Source organism: Xenopus tropicalis, chromosome 9 (assembly GCF_000004195.4).
Source record: "Xenopus tropicalis strain Nigerian chromosome 9, UCB_Xtro_10.0, whole genome shotgun sequence".
NCBI lineage: Eukaryota > Metazoa > Chordata > Amphibia > Anura > Pipidae > Xenopus > Xenopus tropicalis.
The window spans coordinates 72782521-72801910 of NC_030685.2; the positions used below are offsets into that span (position 1 = coordinate 72782521).

Below are 19390 nucleotides of genomic sequence, written 5' to 3' on the forward strand. Positions count from 1 at the left end.
TTTGTTTATGTCTGAAAACCTTATGTGGTGTTGAGTAAAGTTATGCTGGGGAAAAAGGGGGCAAAACCAACTCCTGTTAGTAGGGTTTCAACTCCCCGCAGGCCCCGGCCAAGGACAATTTCAGCCTGCCCTTGGGTATTTCCTCCAGAGATCTCTGTGATACCTGTTACATTTAACACTGTCCACGTCTGATTGTTGTAAGAGTGGATTCTCAGTATCAGATTTTCTAGAGGCCCAGTCCATCACTAGCCCCTATGGAGACTGGAAGCCTGCAGAAGGTTCTGTTTGACATTATACTTGGATTTTATGCAACCCAAACTTTGGGGATGGGGATCACTGTACCAGAGCTAGAGTTGCCACCTGGCTGGTAATGCACATTTACTTGCATTTGCTGGTAAGTTTGTAATATCTAGTCAGTTTGGCCCCTTTCTCCCCTCCATACTCACCTAAATCACTTAATTCCATGCGCGGCTTGGTTTCCTTGATGATTAAACATCATTGCCCTGCCCATTTATATTACAAACCCCCCATTTGTAAACCCGCCCCCTGCCCAGCTGGTACAGATGCCAACTCTAACTAAAGCTGATAAAGGTTGTTGACCACCTACCTATCATAAGTTCAACAACTCTGTTCCTTAAGTTGGCCATTTGCTTCCTGATCCAGTTGTTTGGCGAGGTCACCAAATGAAAGAAACTGGGCCCAACTTGGCCACCGACATGCTGAGCGATCAGATCATTCAGAGGGGCCTACAGTCCTGTCTGATGAAGGTCACATTAACATGTGCCGACGGCTTTTATTGGCCCTGCATGGCCACCTTTAGTTAAAAAGTGTATCTGATCCAAAGGTTATTGCATAGCGAACACAAGAACATTTATTAACTTGGGGTGGGGGGGCTGTTTCATAAACGGGAATTAAGACTTAATGCTCCTTAGCCGTGGAAAAGGCATTGAAATACAAAGATAAATAAGCCTCTCTCTGCAAAATAGTCTGTCTAAACATGGAAACAAATAATAGTCTGTTTTACTGTTAATTAATGAAAGGGACCTAGTGATATAGCTGGCAGGGATTGCATGGACTAATAAGCCACTATAGCAGAATTTATTTTTGAGTAAAACTGCCTGTATTATATGCGTGTGTGTGTATATATTTGTATTTTTGTATTTAAGGTGCATATACATGTATTTAATGTTGTGTTTTCTTCTTGTTACAGCAACAGGAACAAGATCCTACCAATCTGTACATATCAAATCTGCCTCTTTCCATGGACGAGCAAGAATTGGAGAGTATGCTGAAACCCTTTGGACAAGTAATCTCTACCAGGATACTGCGTGATTCAAGTGGTACCAGCCGTGGGGTTGGGTTTGCAAGGTAGGACTCCATCTCTCTAATAAACTTGGTTTGGACTATTTGCCCTTTGTTCTCAGGCCACAAGGGGGGAGGGGCATTTCCTCCTAACATGAAATGAATATATCAAATCACATCTGTGTGTTACATTCCGCTGTCACCCATCCTCCAGGTATTTACATTATTCCGCTGTTTTTGTTAGAATTACTCTCCCAGGCCGTACATCACTAGAAAATGCGTAGGTTCAATGGAAATAAATAATCAGATTCCTTTACATTTGTAATGTTTTGAGGTGAGCACTAGGGAATGTGTTAAATGGTTTAACAAATCCATTTAACAAGTAGTTTTTTTTCATAAGGGTAATGACACACAGGGCTGCCTCGGGTGCCATGTTTATAGTTGCACAGAAATATGGCACTAAAGCGTTTGAAGCAGCACCCCATAGTCTTGAATGTAAATCGACAAGTGCCTGTGTGCAAATGTATGAAAACTGTACCAACTGAGCTTAGATCTTGAAATAGCCAAGTTTAAGACACTAAAAAAAAAAATACAGGCCCAGTTTAAAGTACCCCTGTGATCTGTCCAAATCTTTCCCATTTCCAAGGAGGTTTCTTTTGGGGTCTCTAGCTTGGCATTGTCATGCAGAAACTGAGACAGTTGCAAGTATTTTGATATCATTATCCTTAGGGCGGCCATGTAAAAGCCTTCAACCCAGTTTGTCAGCTTATCTGCCCATGTATGCATGGACCACCCAACCGATATCAGGCCGAAAATTGTCCAGATGTCAATTGGGCAGATTTAATTTTCCCATTGGATTGAAGACCGCATCAGCTTGTTGGTGCCAGGTTCCCAAACCAGTGTAACTTAAACCAATATGCCCACCTTCAGGTTTTTAAACCTACCCAATTGACATATGGCTGATTTTTGGCCCGCGTATGGCCACCCTAAGGAGGGCATATCAGAGAAAGATCTCTCTATTTGGCAACCTCACCAAGAGGATCCTATACCGTAGGGCCTGCTTTACACAGGGCTGCTAATTGTACTCAACACTGTGCCAGACCCAGGCATGGTACATTCCTGCCCCACAGAGCTTACAAACTAATTCAGTACACAGACACATAAGCTGCTGACTCGGACTGAAGGAGCTTAAATCTGCCTGTATATGGCCACTATAACACTAACTTGTTAGATTTGGCAACATATGGACCCCACAATACAACTGATTTTCTACGCTCCCAGCTGGCATAGGACAGAAGTAAATGGAAGCTACCAAACTGGGGATTTTTACAAAACTCCTTATTAACACTAAGCAAATTTGCCCGTGGGCAGTAAACCATAGCAACCAATCAGTGATTGTTTTTTTTCAACTAGCCACTGGTAGAACAATGAATGCAACAATGTGCTCAGTTGCCATAGGTCACTGCCCATGGGCAAATTTGTCCAGTATTGATAAATGACCCCCCTTGTGTTTAATAATGGGATCTACCCTTTGTTACACAATAAGCAGAATTTCTGTTTTTTGTGTCATAGTTACCACCCTGTTATTACTTCCATTTAAATGAGAAAAAAACGTGCATTTTACCTACTCCAGAACAGTTAACCTTTTCAGTATTAAACCCTACCGGGGGCCCTTGTGCCCTGTCTGCACCTTTCTTATCCTCTAATAACACAAACGGCGCATTTTGAATGTGGCACGGCTCTGCTGAATACATTTAGGAGATAACTGCAGGGAAATGGGAGTGAAACTGCAAGCGTGGCAACAGCCATTTATTTGCTCAGCTTTTCTGTTTATTAAGAGTTCTGGGAGTGCAGTCTGCGTTATTTATGGCCTGGGCAGAGGGCACCGCACATCGCTGCTCAATGCATTGTTGCCCGCCATGTTTCATTCCTGCATTTATTGTGTGTATTATATGTGTGTATGCGTTTGCCATCATTTCCCCATTAGCGTTCCCTACCAATGGAAGGCTTCACTCATTTTCTCTTACAGGATGGAATCTACAGAGAAATGTGAAGCAGTGATTAGTCATTTTAATGGAAAATTCATTAAAACGCTACCTGGAGTTTCTGGTAAGTACCTTTTTTTTCTGAAATTATTATTTCTTGAATATTCAGGAAGTTTTCTAGTTACACAGAGGAGTTTGCCGCATTAAACCATAATGACCAATCAAACATTTTTTATTTTTTATTTTTTTTTCCATTATTCATACTGTTGATTGGTTGCTACGGGGTTAAGAACAAGGGCAAACCTCACTAATCAAGGCCGGCTGTATTATAAAGGGTAAATAAATAGCTCATTGGTTCTGGCAGCTGCACGTGCTTAGGCTGATGTTGGACGCTAGTTAGGTTTATAAAACTCTGCACTCCTGTTGTAATGAGGGTATAATCTGGGGAATGATGTCATGAAATATTAGGTAATTATAACATTTTCTGGGTATTCTGCTTTCTAAATTAACAGTAGGATTTTTGTTTTGATGCTATCTCACCACTCATCATAATTCTACATTATGGCCCCCCCACAAAAGGGTTCGTTTTAGTGATAATTCATGTTGTTTTCAGTTCTCTTTCATAACCTGTTTATATATTTTATTCCTCATTTACTCTGCGCTGATAAAGTGCACCAATTCAGTTTAGTGACTTGGGGGTGGTTGGTCAGATAGGAGGTGCAAACCATTTCAGTTCATCAACATGACTTGACTCTGTGTATGCGTTAGGCAAATCAACACTGCTGAATTCAAGTCAGAACTTGATTGGTCAAATTATTTGGGTAGCTGGCCAGATTCCCTAGGAAACCCAGGTGAGCGGGAAGACAAGGTGGATGAGTGGACTAGGGCCCAGACTAGGGGTAGAACATTCTCTTCTCTTCCTCTCCTCTAGTTATGGCCCTGGGGATGGGCAGGTTAGGGCTGACCCGTGGCCCCCTGAGGCAGGCCATAATGGCCACCAGCCCAGCCACTCCCCAACCTCTCCCCACAGACCCATACCCACTAGTGATGGATCAGGCATGGTTGCATTGGATGTTGAAGAGATGGGCCTGGGTTGAAAATTCTTCGACCTACACATCCCTTCCATGCATGGTCTGATGATTATTGTGTCCTTAGTTCAATTCTGACCTGGGCACTATCTGCTGAGAAATTTGTAGGTTTTCCCCATGTATGTTTTGGTTTCCTCTCATACTCCAAAAAATCTACAGGACGGTTAATTGGCTCCTAATGGAACTGGCCCTAGTATGTATTTTATGTGAATGTGAAAGGGATCAGGGACTAATGTGAATGATGAACAGTGTCTGTAAATGTGATGGAATTACATAAATAAAGGGTAATAATAATATATGTTTCCCAGAAGTGACTGGATTGAATGTAAGCAGTTGGCCTGTGTGTGGCCAACCCTACTCACCCAGGTCCATCAATCAGAACGCCATTGTTTAGAAACCTGGCAGCTGTCTTTGCTTGCTTGTTTGACTGTGAAGGGATTTAAACTGCTTTAGTATTAGTATGTATTTCCCTTTTTTATATCATTTAGCACTACCCCCCAGTATAAAATTATTATATATATATATAAAGTACATTTCTTTATCATTCTCGGGCATACCTGAAACAGTCTAGAAAGACTTTTTGGTTTTTTTCGTATGATTATTTACACAAAACATTCTTGGGAACTTTGCCTTTACATGCTACTCAAACAGAACTTTGCAATGTAGGCATATATAGTGTACTAAATACGTAAAGTAAACCCTGGAGAAAAAGTTATTGCCTGGTTCTATGCCCAAGGCTGCATGGAGGCCCTAACCTGACAAACCGAGAGCTACTGGCCGTGGCCAATAGTATAACATTGGACCACATTACCCCTATTTATTTTAGGCTATATACAGTATTTTTATCCTGGAAATTACTTGCCCTTCAAAGACAGCATTTTACATTGATACAGCACAGGTGGCCATACGTGGGCAGATTTAAGCTGCCGATTTGGGTCCTTCAGAGAAATTATCTGGCCATGTATGGGGCCTACTGGGTACATATCAGGCAGGTTTGATTATACACTATAAGATCCGTTTATTTGGCAAGGTCACCAAATGACCGGATCTTTACCCCAATATGTCCACCCAAGGTGGGCGATATGTGAAAAGTCTGATCCCAACGATGGGAATAGGAGCCATAGGAGCAAGGACAGCATCAATGAGCCAATGCAGTCCTCGCTGCAAGTGTTCCCATCCTTGAATCCGATTTTATAGTATATAATAGTTACTTCAAATCTAACAAGTTCTCAATGACCCCCAAGCATAAATATAAACACATAACTATACAGACCTACCTGTATACTCACATATATAAGCTTAACCTTTGCTCCTTTAGATCGAAATTCAGTCACTCAACTCTAATGAGGGTAGCCTCAGGTTCTTTGGTCTTTTTTATGGGAAAAAAGATCCCCCAATATCTGCCTATAATGCCCTTTAATGTACTTGTAAGGAGTAATCATCTCCTTCCTTTCCCAGACAGAAGCATTGGGCTCTGTTGCTATTTGGAGGAATGAGAGAGCTGAAAGGGTCCACTTACCCTGACACTGTGAGCAAAGTGCAGTTTTGAGCACAATCGCCATATTGTTTTCCCACATTGCAGTACTTTTCTCCCAGAAATTCTGGGTCATTGTGAATGCAAATGGCAATTTTCTTGACACAATTGCGTTGCACCTATCACAGTTGCTTTTCATTTGCCAAAATGGCAAAGAAGGTGCAATGAGTGCATTTTGACACAAGTAACTTTAATGAAAGAGGTGCTACACTCAACAGGAAAAAAACACAAGTTGCCCACTGCTTGCGGACCTAAATGAGCCCTTAAGAGTGTAAGTGCTCCTGCTCCGTTGTAGAAGAGTGAATATGTATCCCATAGATGCTTTTGCTTTACAGTATAATAAGCTAATTTATTAGATAGATATTTCCAAAGATCAAAATGGCTCAGTAGTAATGTAATATTAATATTTTTTAGTGCCCAGTCACATGTGCATGCCATGCTCTGCTCTTCCAATTAGGGACAGCATTGCCTGATCTCTGTAGGTTTTCCCTTCCTGTAGGAGACACAGGGGAAGGGGGGATTAAACCTTTATATGCCCTTACCTGCCTGAGACTAGCAGGCTTATGGGAAAGTCTGAGAGGGTCTGGAATTCCCACTTATACAGGTGAAACAGCGCATTCCAAACAATGCATTTCCCATTTCCCATCAACCATAAAGCAGAAGACAATAGAAGAGCTGCTCTCCACAGACAGTAACACTGGTGTTTTAGTCCCACCTCCCCTGCCAGGATTTCATCATATAAAAATGGTATGTAATCATACTGTTTGAAGGAACAAATTACAGTGATAGGGATATTAGGGGTTTCTTTATTGTGCGTGGCTCTTTAACAAATTTTGGTTTAGAAGTCGGAGTTTAGGCTTTCTGATCAGAGGTCCATCAGAAATGACTAAGATTATATTTTTACACAGCCTTAGAGAATAAAATAAAAGCTGGAGAAAAGAAAATTTAGACTGACTATTTACAATAACATTTTTTTTTACAATAATCTAATACAAAGGGCACAATGCAAAGTCCTTCCTTGGCCAGTCCTGGGATTGATTACATTTTTTTAGACATTAGACATGTAATATGTCATTTTACTGTCCTTGCCCTCACTTGGGCTTATGTATTCCTTCCGTAGCACGTGATTTAGTGCTAGTAAGAAAAGCTAATCATTTATAGCAACAGCAGCAAGCCGGGGGAGAAGGAGACAGGCCTGTGCAGGGAAAGGTTAGGCCAATGTTATTCACGAAAGGTGAGCCCTTTGCAGGTCAGTTTCATTGGCAATTTAACAGAAAAATGGAACTCGAGCATTATTGCATCTTATTGTATCCATTCCATGTTGTAGACATATATTCTTTGCCATCTTAAAGGAGAAGGAATGGCATTTTGGCATTTTACTGCCAATAGATTTGCCAATTAGTGCCACCTAGAACATTATATTTATTCTGCAGAAACCATTACCATACCCGAGTAAACAGCTTTAGAAGCTTTCTCCATTTGCTTAATATAGCAGCTGCCATTTTAGGTAGCTTCCTTCCTGCAATCTCTAGCCCAGAGGTGGCCAGATCTTTTTTATCGGCAATCGACCGATGCCCTGGGAAAGCTGAACTGCAGCGTGAATGCGTACGTACGCTGCGTCACGGGCATACACATTCATGCAGCATTTCAGCATCCCTGACTTAACTGCGGCCCATCAGAAATCCATGGGGGATCGACTGGTGGACTGCGATCGGCGTATTGGCCACCGCTGCTCTAGCTCAGATCACACATTCCTAAGGGAGGGCGGAGGGAGTTCTTAGCATTCTTGTGGGAGAGAGGAGAGAACTGCGCAGACTCTAGCCCAGGGAATTAAGGGTGTTACTAAGAGAGGAAGTCAGACACTGGAACAACATGTTTACAAAAAAAAGAGACAAGAAATCCTGTGTTTCTTTTGATAGAGGACTCAGTGCAGCATCAATATAAATGCTTATGGCTGTATTTACATTCTGATAACGCTTACTTAGTTTTTACCTTTCCTTCTCCTTTAACAAAACCTCTATGGTTGACTAGGCAAGCTTAGCCTTGTGGGGAAACTACCCATTATGGGTGATACTAGTAAAAATAGTTGGGAATGTTATCATCAGTTGAGTGGTATTATACAACCATCCCCCCTACTGAGCTTCATATTATCTGCCCCTGGCACTGGAAATAATAAGGTGGGGGCCAGTAATATTGTTGCACTGTATCCAACCATACGCCGGTTCCGCCACAGTTTTTTCGGCAGGGATTTGTGATTCAGTTCCATGGAAGGCATGCCATTTCCATTTGTACTACTCCGATGAAACTTACATTTGTAACTGTTTATTCACAAAGTCTATGAGTCAGCCCTGATTTTGAAAATTAATTGGTGTGTGTGATTCACCAGAAAGACATTAACGGGCACACCTCGTTGATAGAATATACGAGCGCTAATTAGGGCATGCTCTGGGGAGATTTATGGGCTCCATGGCATATACACAGATAGACTATTACCATGTAGTTTACACCACAGATATAGACTTGTTTATAGGGAATTATGTTGTGTCTATAATGGGAAGCTACAGTTTGAGCTCTAGATTGCAGAAAATGGAAGAAGTTAAAGGGGAACTCCAGCCAAACACAACTTAAGTTTTTGAAAGAATATATATTAAGTAAAAAAAATATTATTATTAACATTCATTTATAAAGCTCCAACATATCCCGCAGCGCTGTACAATAAGTGGGGTTCATACATTGGACATACAGAGTAACATATAAAGCAATCAATAACCGAAACATGAGGTGAAGAGAGCCCTGCCCAAAAGAGCTTACAATCTACAAGAAACATGCAGCTTTTTTATGATTTTTGTAACAATTTGTTTTGGAACAGTTACTTAAACCTGCCCCTGTTCTCCTGCTAATCTGGCTGATTACTTTGAGACTCAAAAAAAAAAAAGAAAATGTAACAGTAGTCGACTGCCCTCAGCCTGACTTCATCATGCCTTCATGTCAGTTAAGAACATCACAGTGCAATGCATTGTGGGTTATGTAGTTCCTGCATTTTGTCTGTAAGCTGTGGAGAAGTTGTTACAGTTTGTAACATCAATGTTTTAGTCCCTCCTCCCCAAGCCAGGATTTTGAGTTATGGAGAAAGAGAAGAAGTGTTTTGCAGCTGGTCTTCAGCATATAAGGAACAGATTACAGTGATAGGTTGTGTGGGGCTCATTAACACATTTTGGTTCAGAAGCTGAAGATCCCCTTTATGATATTTTAAGATGTGTACAACCTTTCCTGAGAACACTATGGGGGGTAAGTGCAATTAAATTGCAAGTGCAGAAAGGGTCCGTTTTTATCCTTTTGGCTCTCTGTTTCATGTTAACAATATCCTCTCAAGGTGTGCCAATGCACTCAGATAAACAAGGCTTGTATATTTACAAACTCATCATTTGATCCTACTGGATTAGAGTAAATCAGGTCGGAAAATCTGGTTGTACCTATAACTCATGTGGCCCCCGGCTATGTATTCGGACACACCTTTCTGAGGTGTGTAGGAGACTCAAAAACTGATTAATGTAGAACAATAGCTTGTTGGCACAAAGAACTATTACAAAAAAATCACACCCTATTTTGAAAGTGTCGTCTCTAGAAAAGGCGGAAAATAATAGTTGTTACATATGGCTTTTTTATATGTCATTATTTCGGACCGTATGCCTTTAATATCCTTACACGCACAACAAAAAAATGACAAAGAGTTTATATTTACGTAGGAATTAACAAATTTCAGGAGCTGTTTTTAGCAAGTGGAAGAAAGAGATTCTGGCTGTAAAGGCTGATGGGGTTGACGTCACTTGCTCTGAACTGTAAGAATGCACGCAGTGTGCGCTTATATCTAGATAATGTCTATACAGGGGTTACTGCTTTGGAAGAATGAAAATCGGCGGCCCATGTGGATAAGCAGTAACTGCCGGCTTCCTACAAAGTGTGTTGGCGGTTTTAAGACTCAACATTTAAATTCTCGGTTGCAGAGTTACAGCGGAAATGAACAGTATGTAGTGATTAGCTGTACGGTAGTCCTATTATAGAAATATGCCAATAAAACACACATACTGCTAAGAGCATATGTACTGTTGGCTTTTAAATGGGTGTGTATACTAATAGCTCTATATAAAGTCTATAAAGTAATGGTTGCCCTTAAACTTGAACTTTTGCTTCCAAAATCGTAGGCAGCTCTTAAATACCAAAGTGCTAAAGCTAAATATATCTACAGCAGAAACCAATACTAGCCAAAGGAACCTTATTTTGCCACTCGGGTTGCCCCAGGCTAATAATTGTATTATTGTAGTAAGCTGTTATTGTTCAGGCCATGTAAAGGTGGCCACCCTTAAAGTTTTAGTGGCCACCAGCGGACCTGCCCCACCGATATCTGGGTGAAAATTGGGCCCAGACACATTTGTTTGGCATCTTATGGCCAACTTAAGTCTAGTCTCAGGAACTATGTTGATGATTCTGAAATGTCTGCATTTATAATGTTCCAAAAATTATATATATAGTTGGTACATGGAAAAGGGCCAGCTACAAGCAAGAACATTCCTCTTGTGAAAGCCATCAATGAAAATTTGTCCTAAGGCTAAAGATGAAGCTGTGTAAAGTGTCACCGAGGCCTTGATGTGTGTGTGAAACTCGCCTATATGCCAAGTGAGATCACTCTGCGTCATGGATAACAGAACTACATCTCCCAACTCTTGTTCTGAAACAAACTACCCCCCCCAACATCTCTCATGACCTGCTTTAGCCTTTTCTAAAACTGAAGTTGTTGGGCTGCTATTTGGCAACTATTGGCACAGGGCATAATTGTTCTTCTTCATGGGTGGTTATGGGCAGGGAATAAAGACTACTCATTTTCAGATTAGATTGAGCAATAATGAATTTATTCATTCATTACAAACAACAAAACAGAATTGAAGTAGTGTAGTCCATTGATTTCCTTGTGGTGGAACAATAATTTGCCTTTTTATATGTTCAGAGGCAAGATTATATAGAAAACATGATGCCAAAAAAATTCTTATGTATATTTCATGCATAAATAGTGTAGGAAGCCATCGCTGCTTGCTATGCAGGTGTTAAATCTGTTTGGCACCCAAGGTATTTTCACTCTACACTTGAAATATTCCAAGGAAAGCAGTCGGAAAATAGGGTTGTTACGGAACTCGAGCAAATATGTAATCTTTGGCTGTGGACACTCTCGTCCTTTGAAGTTATATATGTACACCGTGTCCCATGTCTCCACATTGAACCTAGAACTTGGCAATGGAAAGGGGCAAAGGAAAAAAAAAACAAGAAAAATAAGAAAATAGAGGTCAGGCAGGTCTTGAAAATCAAAATATTTATTAAAAAAACAGCGATATTATCTTTACAGTTCCACCACAAGCAGGTCACATGTAAAACCAGATTGGTCATGTACTTTGTAAGCTCCAGGTTCTTAACTCTGTTTCAATTGGCTCTTGGGTCTCTTAAAAGAAGAAATAAACTGATTACTATCAACCAAGATGCTTTGTGCATCCAGCTGCCAAACTGAAGGAGACGCCTCAATCCACCACTAATTGACCCTAATGGTATTTAAATGTAACGACGTGCCCAAGAACCACCAGGCACCAAGGTCTTGGCAGCTTCTTCTTCACTCAACCAGGAGCCATTTTCACTCTTCCCAAGCATTAAAAAGTTATCATATTGTGCGCCTTTGGGACTAGAGGAATTTGAGGACCTGCCTGTTGAGAACAGGAGAAGAGACATTAGCCGGCCACTTTAGGCTACTAAAGCTAACTTGAAAGGATATCAGTGGCCTGAACTTAATAGGAAAAAGGGAGCTCTCATGGACCCACTCAAAGTCCCAGTGGTGTCAAAAAAGAATTGTTCATATTGACCAATATATTTGTTTTCTGTTCTTAGTTCCTATGCCTGACACCTTTTTTTAAGGTATCACTTTCCAAAACCCGAACTAAGGAGGGGAAAGAGGGCTTCCTATTGGCTGCCACTTCATGTCTCAATAAAGAAGATGCTCATAAAGAAATCATATAAAATTATAGTGTTTCCTATTATCATTATTATTATTATTAATAAGGATGTTAGAACACAGCAGAACACATTTCCAAATGAAACCTTTAATAACCAATGCTGGGGCACAGGGCACATAGAAAATTTAGTATGCACGGACATATTTGTTATTTCTGGCAGATTTCGCTTTTACAGTCTGTAAATATCCACACCTGAATATGTGATGATACCTTTGCTCAGCCAAGATCACTGTCCAAATAATCAAAATTTGTTTGCATTTGGCGCTGATTGAGGTCTAATGAATCCGTACTGTCTGCCAAATTCCAAGTTCAAAGTCCCCACATAGTAGGCACAATAACTTCCAGAAACCTCCTGGTTATCAGTCATTGTTGCTGTTTATGTTTTGTACTTGAACTCTACGCGGAGTATCGTGGAAATCGTAGCTTGGTGTTAATGGAGTATTCTCAGTATGTTGGTTTGGATGAACCTCTGGGGCTGTCCCCAAACCAATATTCCATTTTTAGCCAACTGGACAGGTTTAGCGGATCTTCACATGTAAGTAGAGTTGCCACCTCTGCCAGCTTTTTTAGCTGGGCAGGGGGTGGGGTTAACATCAGGGGGTGGGGAAGGGACGGGCCCGTGACGTTGTGGGGCAAGGAGGAGGTGGAACTGTGATGGAGCTATGGCGCGGCAATTGGCCGATCGTCACGTCAATGTTCCAGAGTCCTGCCTGGTTATCCTAATTTGGGAAACCAGACTGTCCGGGTCAAAACCAGACAGGTGGCAACCCTACATGTATGGCCAGCTTAACAGTAGCCTTATTGGCAAGTGTTAAAATCTAAACACATGTAGAACCCAGGAAGAAGTTGACAAACCACTATCTATGTTTTTATTTAGCACATTATATGCCAGGCAATGTAAAAACTACATGACATCCCATAGATACATTTTGGGGGGTTTCTCTTTAATCAGTGCCCCACTGTATGATTACTGGCATGCAGATGGTTAAACAGTAATATTAATACCAGTGGCGGTGGAAACGCATTAAGATTGAGTATTAATAAAGTAAAGGATGTTTTTTTACAGTTAATGGTGTGTGCGGATCTGCATTTAGAGAGAGGTTTTGTTTATTTCCATTAAGAATACTGACAAATAACAATAATGCAATTTATTCAACACTGTATGAGTGATACACATATGATATTATAATACGCAGTACAATGAAATCTATTTACAAGGTCATTTTGAATTTGTAGAGGAATCATACTGTAAATACAATCACTACTCGACATAATAGGTCTTCTGAGCGACTTGCAGTATCTTCCCGTCTATGGCCTGATTTGTTTTATTTATTAACTCTTCTTTCTCCAATGTGCCAGTTACATAAAGAGGTTAAAGGGGACCTAAACATGAAATAACAATTTTTTTTTTTAATGAAATCATCCATACCTGTTATAAATGCGGCATAGAGGCGGGGCAGGCAATATATGATTGACAGCTCAGATTTTTAATTACAATTACTTTAACTTTTCAGTCATGATAGAATAGGATTTGGAATTATTTTTTGGGTCCCCTATTTGGTCACTATTTGGTGTTATCTGTACTATAATTATGTTCTGTTTGCCCCTCCCCAGCTCCTGCGGAACCCTTGCTGTGCAAGTTTGCAGACGGAGGACAGAAGAAGCGCCAGAATCAGAACAAATATGTCCAGAATGGAAGAGCCTGGCCTAGAGAGGGCGAGGTGAGACTTGTAAGTCTTTCCATAAAACTTCATGGTGGGTGTGTGAATAATAAGTAGCTAAATGCGTGAGTCACGCTGAGCTTTTTGGCTCCGTTGATTCACCGCCCGGGTGTTGTCATTCATAGTTTTATATCCTTCTGTTTAAACTGTGTGTGACTGCGGTTATCCTTACAAACACACCGAAGACTCATAGGCTTGGACCTCTTCTTATCCGGTTTTTTTTACAGCTGTAAAAAAAAAAAAAACGATGTTGTTTTTATCCGAGCGTAAGGGAAGTTGCCCTTTATAAAATTGCTTACATTATAAAAGTAGTGGTATTTTTGTTTACTTCAGGGTAGGTCTAGTTACCCATAGCAACCAGTCTGTTTAGTTTGTGAGCACAGGCAGCATTAAACTTGTTGTCTGAGGCCCAACAGGGCCTCTTGCCATCCTAAGGACCCCCTCCCAGTGTCCCATTCCTGCTTAACCTGGGTTTTTTCTCACTGGCCCCCAGCCCAGTCTGACTGGGCACAGGTATAAATGGAAGGAGGTGTTTCTCCTCAGTTTTATGATGAGCGATGGACCAGAGCAGGCAAGTGTCAGGAGATGCCCCTTGCTTCAGTAACTTAAGCTTCTGCCTTTCTCTTTCTGACCAAATAGAACAGCAAGGGGCTCAGCCATACCTGTCAATCCCTCCCTTAGCCGAGAAAATTTTCTGGATCCAAATGTAGTAGTTAGTAGGCGTTTAGGAAGAAGTCCTAAGGTCTGGAACGAAAATAAGGATTGTTATTTACTATTTTCCTTTGGCCGTTAGCAAATTTCAGCTTTGTAATCAGATTATATACAGCGCGGCGTTGCTGAATGGTACAGGAATATAAAAGCGTTTTGCTCTTGTATACCATTTGCTTTGAATCAGCTGAATAGAGAAGACAGAGGGAACAATGAGATGCTGATTTGCATTGAAATTCTGCCTTTTCATGGGCTGACATCCATTTCTGGAGCAGTGTTTTTCCTGTGTCGAATACGTGCAAGTTCAAGACCTAAGCTCATCGAGTTCGTAGCAACACAATAAATGGAAATTAATTTTCTTATTTAACCAGCTTAGTGGCCAGGTAGCTCAGGACAATGCGTATAATGAATGGAACGTGCCTATTGGAGAAGGTTCAAACTATGGCTACATAAGCTCCCATTCAGGCTTTTGTCTGAGCCAAAATGCTCCGTGGGGCATAATTATAAAGGTGTGTAAGGTATTTTACATCCAAAGCAATATGTGTCGAAAGTGGTGTAAAATAAATGACATTTTTGTAAAGCTCCTTTGACGTCCTTATGCTTGAATGAACGGCATGCAGGGCGATCACAGAAATTAGCCATTATACAGAGCTAATCTCGCTGTTTGTTAAAGGAGTGGATTTTATTTGTGGTTACGCCAGCTGTAATTTATCCCATTATTTTACTCCACTTCAGGCCCGGTATAATTCACTGACGTTAAAGTCAACCCGCAAATTATGGTGTCAAATGTGGTGGTACTCAGGCTAACTTCTCCATTGTATTGGTGTTTTTATACGGCTTTATAACTATGCTCTTTTATATGTTCTGTTTTGTTACTTTCCCTTAATTCTACTTCAAGGTAGTGGCACAATGGGCTGTGGGTTTCTGTCCAAACTGCTTCTTTAGGAACTCATACATTGATCAAAGAAGATCAATTAGAATGTATTCTAGTGCTTCAAGCAGCGGAATGCCACACTGTTCAGTAGGGGTGTTAGTGCTCAGCGCTGCCTCCCACCTGCCCTGAGCTCTAACACCTATTTAGAATATTAACCATTGATGCAAAGCACTTTGCGGAGATTAAGGATTCAAATAGTTCTTTTCTGGAATGGAATGATTGTTAAGTGTGAAATGATTGATTTATTTTTACCGAACTGTAATTATCTGTGCCATCTAGTAAAGTTTACGGATGATAAGCCATGCCTATAATTATCAAGGAGTAAAGGTATATTTGGTACATACCATAAATACTGTTGTCATTTATTACATTGTCATTCTATATTTTCCATTTACAGGCTGGCATGACACTTACATATGACCCCACCACTGCTGCTATTCAAAATGGGTATGTCCGAAGGTGATTTCCAACTCTGATCTTTTATTTACATTCATTTTATCCTCACCATTTCCACTGATCATTCAAAACCTCTGTTCTGTTCTTGTTTTAGGTTTTACCCCACACCGTACAGCATCGCCACTAACAGAATGATAACCCAGACATCAATCACACCTTACATTGCGTCTCCTGTGTCAACGTACCAGGTGTGTGTTCACCATTTATTTGGTAAAAGGAATAAAATCTCACCTTGAGGACTACATCAATGAGCCGATGCGGTCCCCGATCTGAAGGAAAATCAAACCTGGCCAATTGAGATCTGGCCAATTTTAGGCCTGATGTCTGTTGGGTAGGCTAGTCTAGACAGGAAAGCCCATACACGGGCAGATAAGCTGCCGAATCGGTCTAAAGGACTCAAATTGGCAGCTGAAATCTGCTTGTGTTTGGCCACCTATAAGAAGTGTGGGCTTCCCGACCCCTCTCTGTAGCCCGGGCTTCCCGACCCCTCTCTGTAGCCCGGGCTTCCCGACCCGGCTCTGTAGCCCGGGCTTCCCGACCCCTCTCTGTGTAGCCCGGGCTTCCCAACCCCTCTCTGTGTAGCCCGGGCTTCCCGACCCCTCTCTGTAGCCCGGGCTTCCCGACCCGGCTCTGTAACCCGGGCTTCCCGACCCGGCTCTGTAACCCGGGCTTCCCGACCCCTCTCTGTAGCCCGGGCTTCCCGACCCAGCTCTGTAACCCGGGCTTCCCGACCCCTCTCTGTAGCCCAGGCTTCCCGACCCCTCTCTGTAGCCCGGGCTTCCCGACCCGGCTCTGTAACCCGGGCTTCCCGACCCCTCTTTGTAGCCCGGGCTTCCCGACCCCGCTCTGTAACCTGAGCTTCCCAAAACCAATGTGTAGAAAGTAAATTGAACATGAATAATTTTGATCTCAGAGAACTTGAGTAATCGGTAACCTCAGAATGATCCCAAGGATTTGTGCCTAGGGCCAAACCAAAAAGAGACTGATCTTGGTTTGTGTTTTTTTTTTACTGCTAAAATGTACATTTCATAAAGCTGAATGAAAGCACTTGGGAAAAGCTGAATGATGTGAAGGCATCAGAACTCCAAACCTAAAAGCCTGGCAGTCAGAAATATTTGTATAAACCTCATTTCTCTGCTTGGCCAAACAATGGCCATTTTGCCTTATAGTCTCTAAGGTTTGAGGTTGGGACTTGACTTTAAATGCTGAATGAAAGAAGGTTTCGTACAGTTCACATGAAGGAAACGGGAAGAAAATCAGGAGCACATTGAACATTTATGAGGCAATGAAATGCAGCATGGAGCCAATGATTAGCCACAGACCACTGGTCTTATGAGAAACTGACTTTGCCAAATATTTCCTTGGCTGTACGAATCATCTGCCAGTCATTTAAAACCACTTTTCTCTCTTCATGCTACATTAAAATATATATAGCTTATAGATCTGGAAGGGGTTGATCGTGGGTATGAGAGTACTGCATTTGTGGAGGAAGGAAGAGTGGGACAGTGAGAGATTGGGAAATGCCATTGTGGGTTGGAATGAATACATACTAAATATAAGGTTGATGGCACCATGGGAGTTTTCTCTTTTGACTGAATTATGCCAATGGAGAAAATGAAGTCCCTTATGCATGAATTATCAGAAAGTGAATATAAAGATATATAGATGAGAGATATATATATATATATATATAGCCATTATGCACTATTAGCATTTACAAATGACTGGAAGCTACCATATTGCTTGGTTCTGCATAGGTAATAGCACCATCTGTAGGCCGTACATAGGTATTCATATTGTCTGTGGTATGTGCATGTGCCAAGACAAGCATTTTGGCAGCTCCCAGTAACATTCATATAATGCAAGAGAAGGAATTTTCTGTACTCAGTGAGCTGTGCCAGTATCATTCACTATTCTATGAAAATAAACCTTTTTGCTATAATTAAGACATATATTTTCACTGCTATAAAACTCCCCGTTTTCTGACTTGCTCCACTGAGCAGGAAGGAGAATTGAGCAAAGTTAGAAAAGCAAAACTTTTTTCGGCATCTCAATAATTAGGGTTTTTTCCTGAGTTTCTTTAAAAAAAAAAAAAGAAAAGCGCCTTTAATTTCAGACAATCATATCACAGAGGAGCAGCGGGATAAATGGGCAGACGAGATGGTCCGCTGGTTCTTATCAGCTGTCAGATTGTACGTTTCTATTCTGCTGGCAGATCCGGGAAGTCCCAGGACGCAGCGCCGGGGCCGAGTGCAATAGACTGCAGCAGCCATTGTGCACATTTGAAGTATAATCTGTGTTTAGCATTTGGGCGCTGGGGATTGTGGCAGCTGAAGGATTACAGCCTCACTTTCTCACTGGGTTTCCTTTCATGTTTAATTGATAAGGAATGAAAGCGGCAATATCTCACTGTGGTGTTTGTTCCATTAGGTGCAGAGTCCATCTTGGATACCACCCCAACCTTACATCATGCAACACGCTGTAAGTTCTTTTCTCTTTCACATTGAATTCTTTTTTTTCTGCTTTTTCTGCCAGTCTGTTATTTGTTTTGCTTTTTCCCCCCCCCTGTATTATCTGTAGCTTAATATATTAGTCAATTCTGCATTCTGCCACTAGGTGGAGCTTGCAGTGAAAAACAACAACTCTGAAAACTCCCTACTATGCTCCTTGGAAAATGGCATTGCTGTAAAACAGCCAATGTAGCATTCAGTCCCCTCTATATAGAATCATGTCCATGACCTTAGAGAGAATACTAGCGCCATATACTCTTAATGTCAGGATAAAATCAGAGAGATAATCGAGGACTGGCTGCTGTGTATACAGAGGGCTAGGCAACTGTTAGTCCAGTGATTGTAAGACTATTTTGATTCAAGCTCCACCCCATTTCCTTTGAAGGTCCGGTCTGGGATCAAGTTTCCCTTTAGCTCATAACAAGGTTGCAGATATAGATAAACACTGGTGTATTAGTCGTTAAGTGACAGTTCCAGCAGTGAGTACTCACCACATCTCACTCTAATTCAATTTAGGAATTCTTCACACACCTCACCCTAAGGCTGGTGGCACACTGGGTATTTTGTCTCCCCATGTAACAGATGGAGAATAGATGTATTTGCTGACTGTCGCTCCCTGTTCTGTAGGCACTGTGCGCAGCTGAGGGGCCAGCCTCATAGTTTGGGAAGCACTGGTCTACACTGACCCACACCCCTTAAGCAAGTTAAATATACCAACTATAGATACTCATTTTTTTATGCTAAGTGAGGTTAGGGCCTACATATACGTTGAAGTATAAAGGCACCTGTGCTCTCATATACCATTGGCCATAGATACATTGCGGTTAGCCATTGGTACATGTATGGGCTCATCACAAAGTGATTATTACAGATTATTCAGCAGTCTCTTACATATTCTCATTGGAAATCCTAAGTAGGTAGTAACACCAAAAAATGAAATATATAATGTACTGTTGCCCTGCACTGGTAAAACTGATGTGCTTGATACAGAAACCCTACTAAAGTTTATATAAATAAAATTGCTGTGTCACCATGGGGGCAGCCATTGAAGTTGGAAAAAAGGAGAAGAAGCACAGGTTACTTAGCTGATAACAGATAAAGT

At 41.3% G+C, this 19390-nt stretch overlaps 1 protein-coding gene across 5 annotated transcripts in view; it reads left to right on the forward strand.

Moving 5' to 3' along the window:
• Window positions 1–19390, forward strand: part of rbms1 (RNA binding motif, single stranded interacting protein 1) — a 222984-nt gene that overhangs the window by 192843 nt on the left and 10751 nt on the right. For 2 of the 5 annotated variants that reach the window (NM_001097163.1, XM_012969913.3), the window contains 6 exon segments: window positions 1211–1368; window positions 3332–3411; window positions 13574–13689; window positions 15720–15769; window positions 15873–15966; window positions 18209–18259. In NM_001097163.1, the coding sequence (NP_001090632.1) occupies window positions 1211–1368; window positions 3332–3411; window positions 13574–13689; window positions 15720–15769; window positions 15873–15966; window positions 18209–18259 (549 nt within the window). 5 annotated transcript variants of the gene reach the window in all.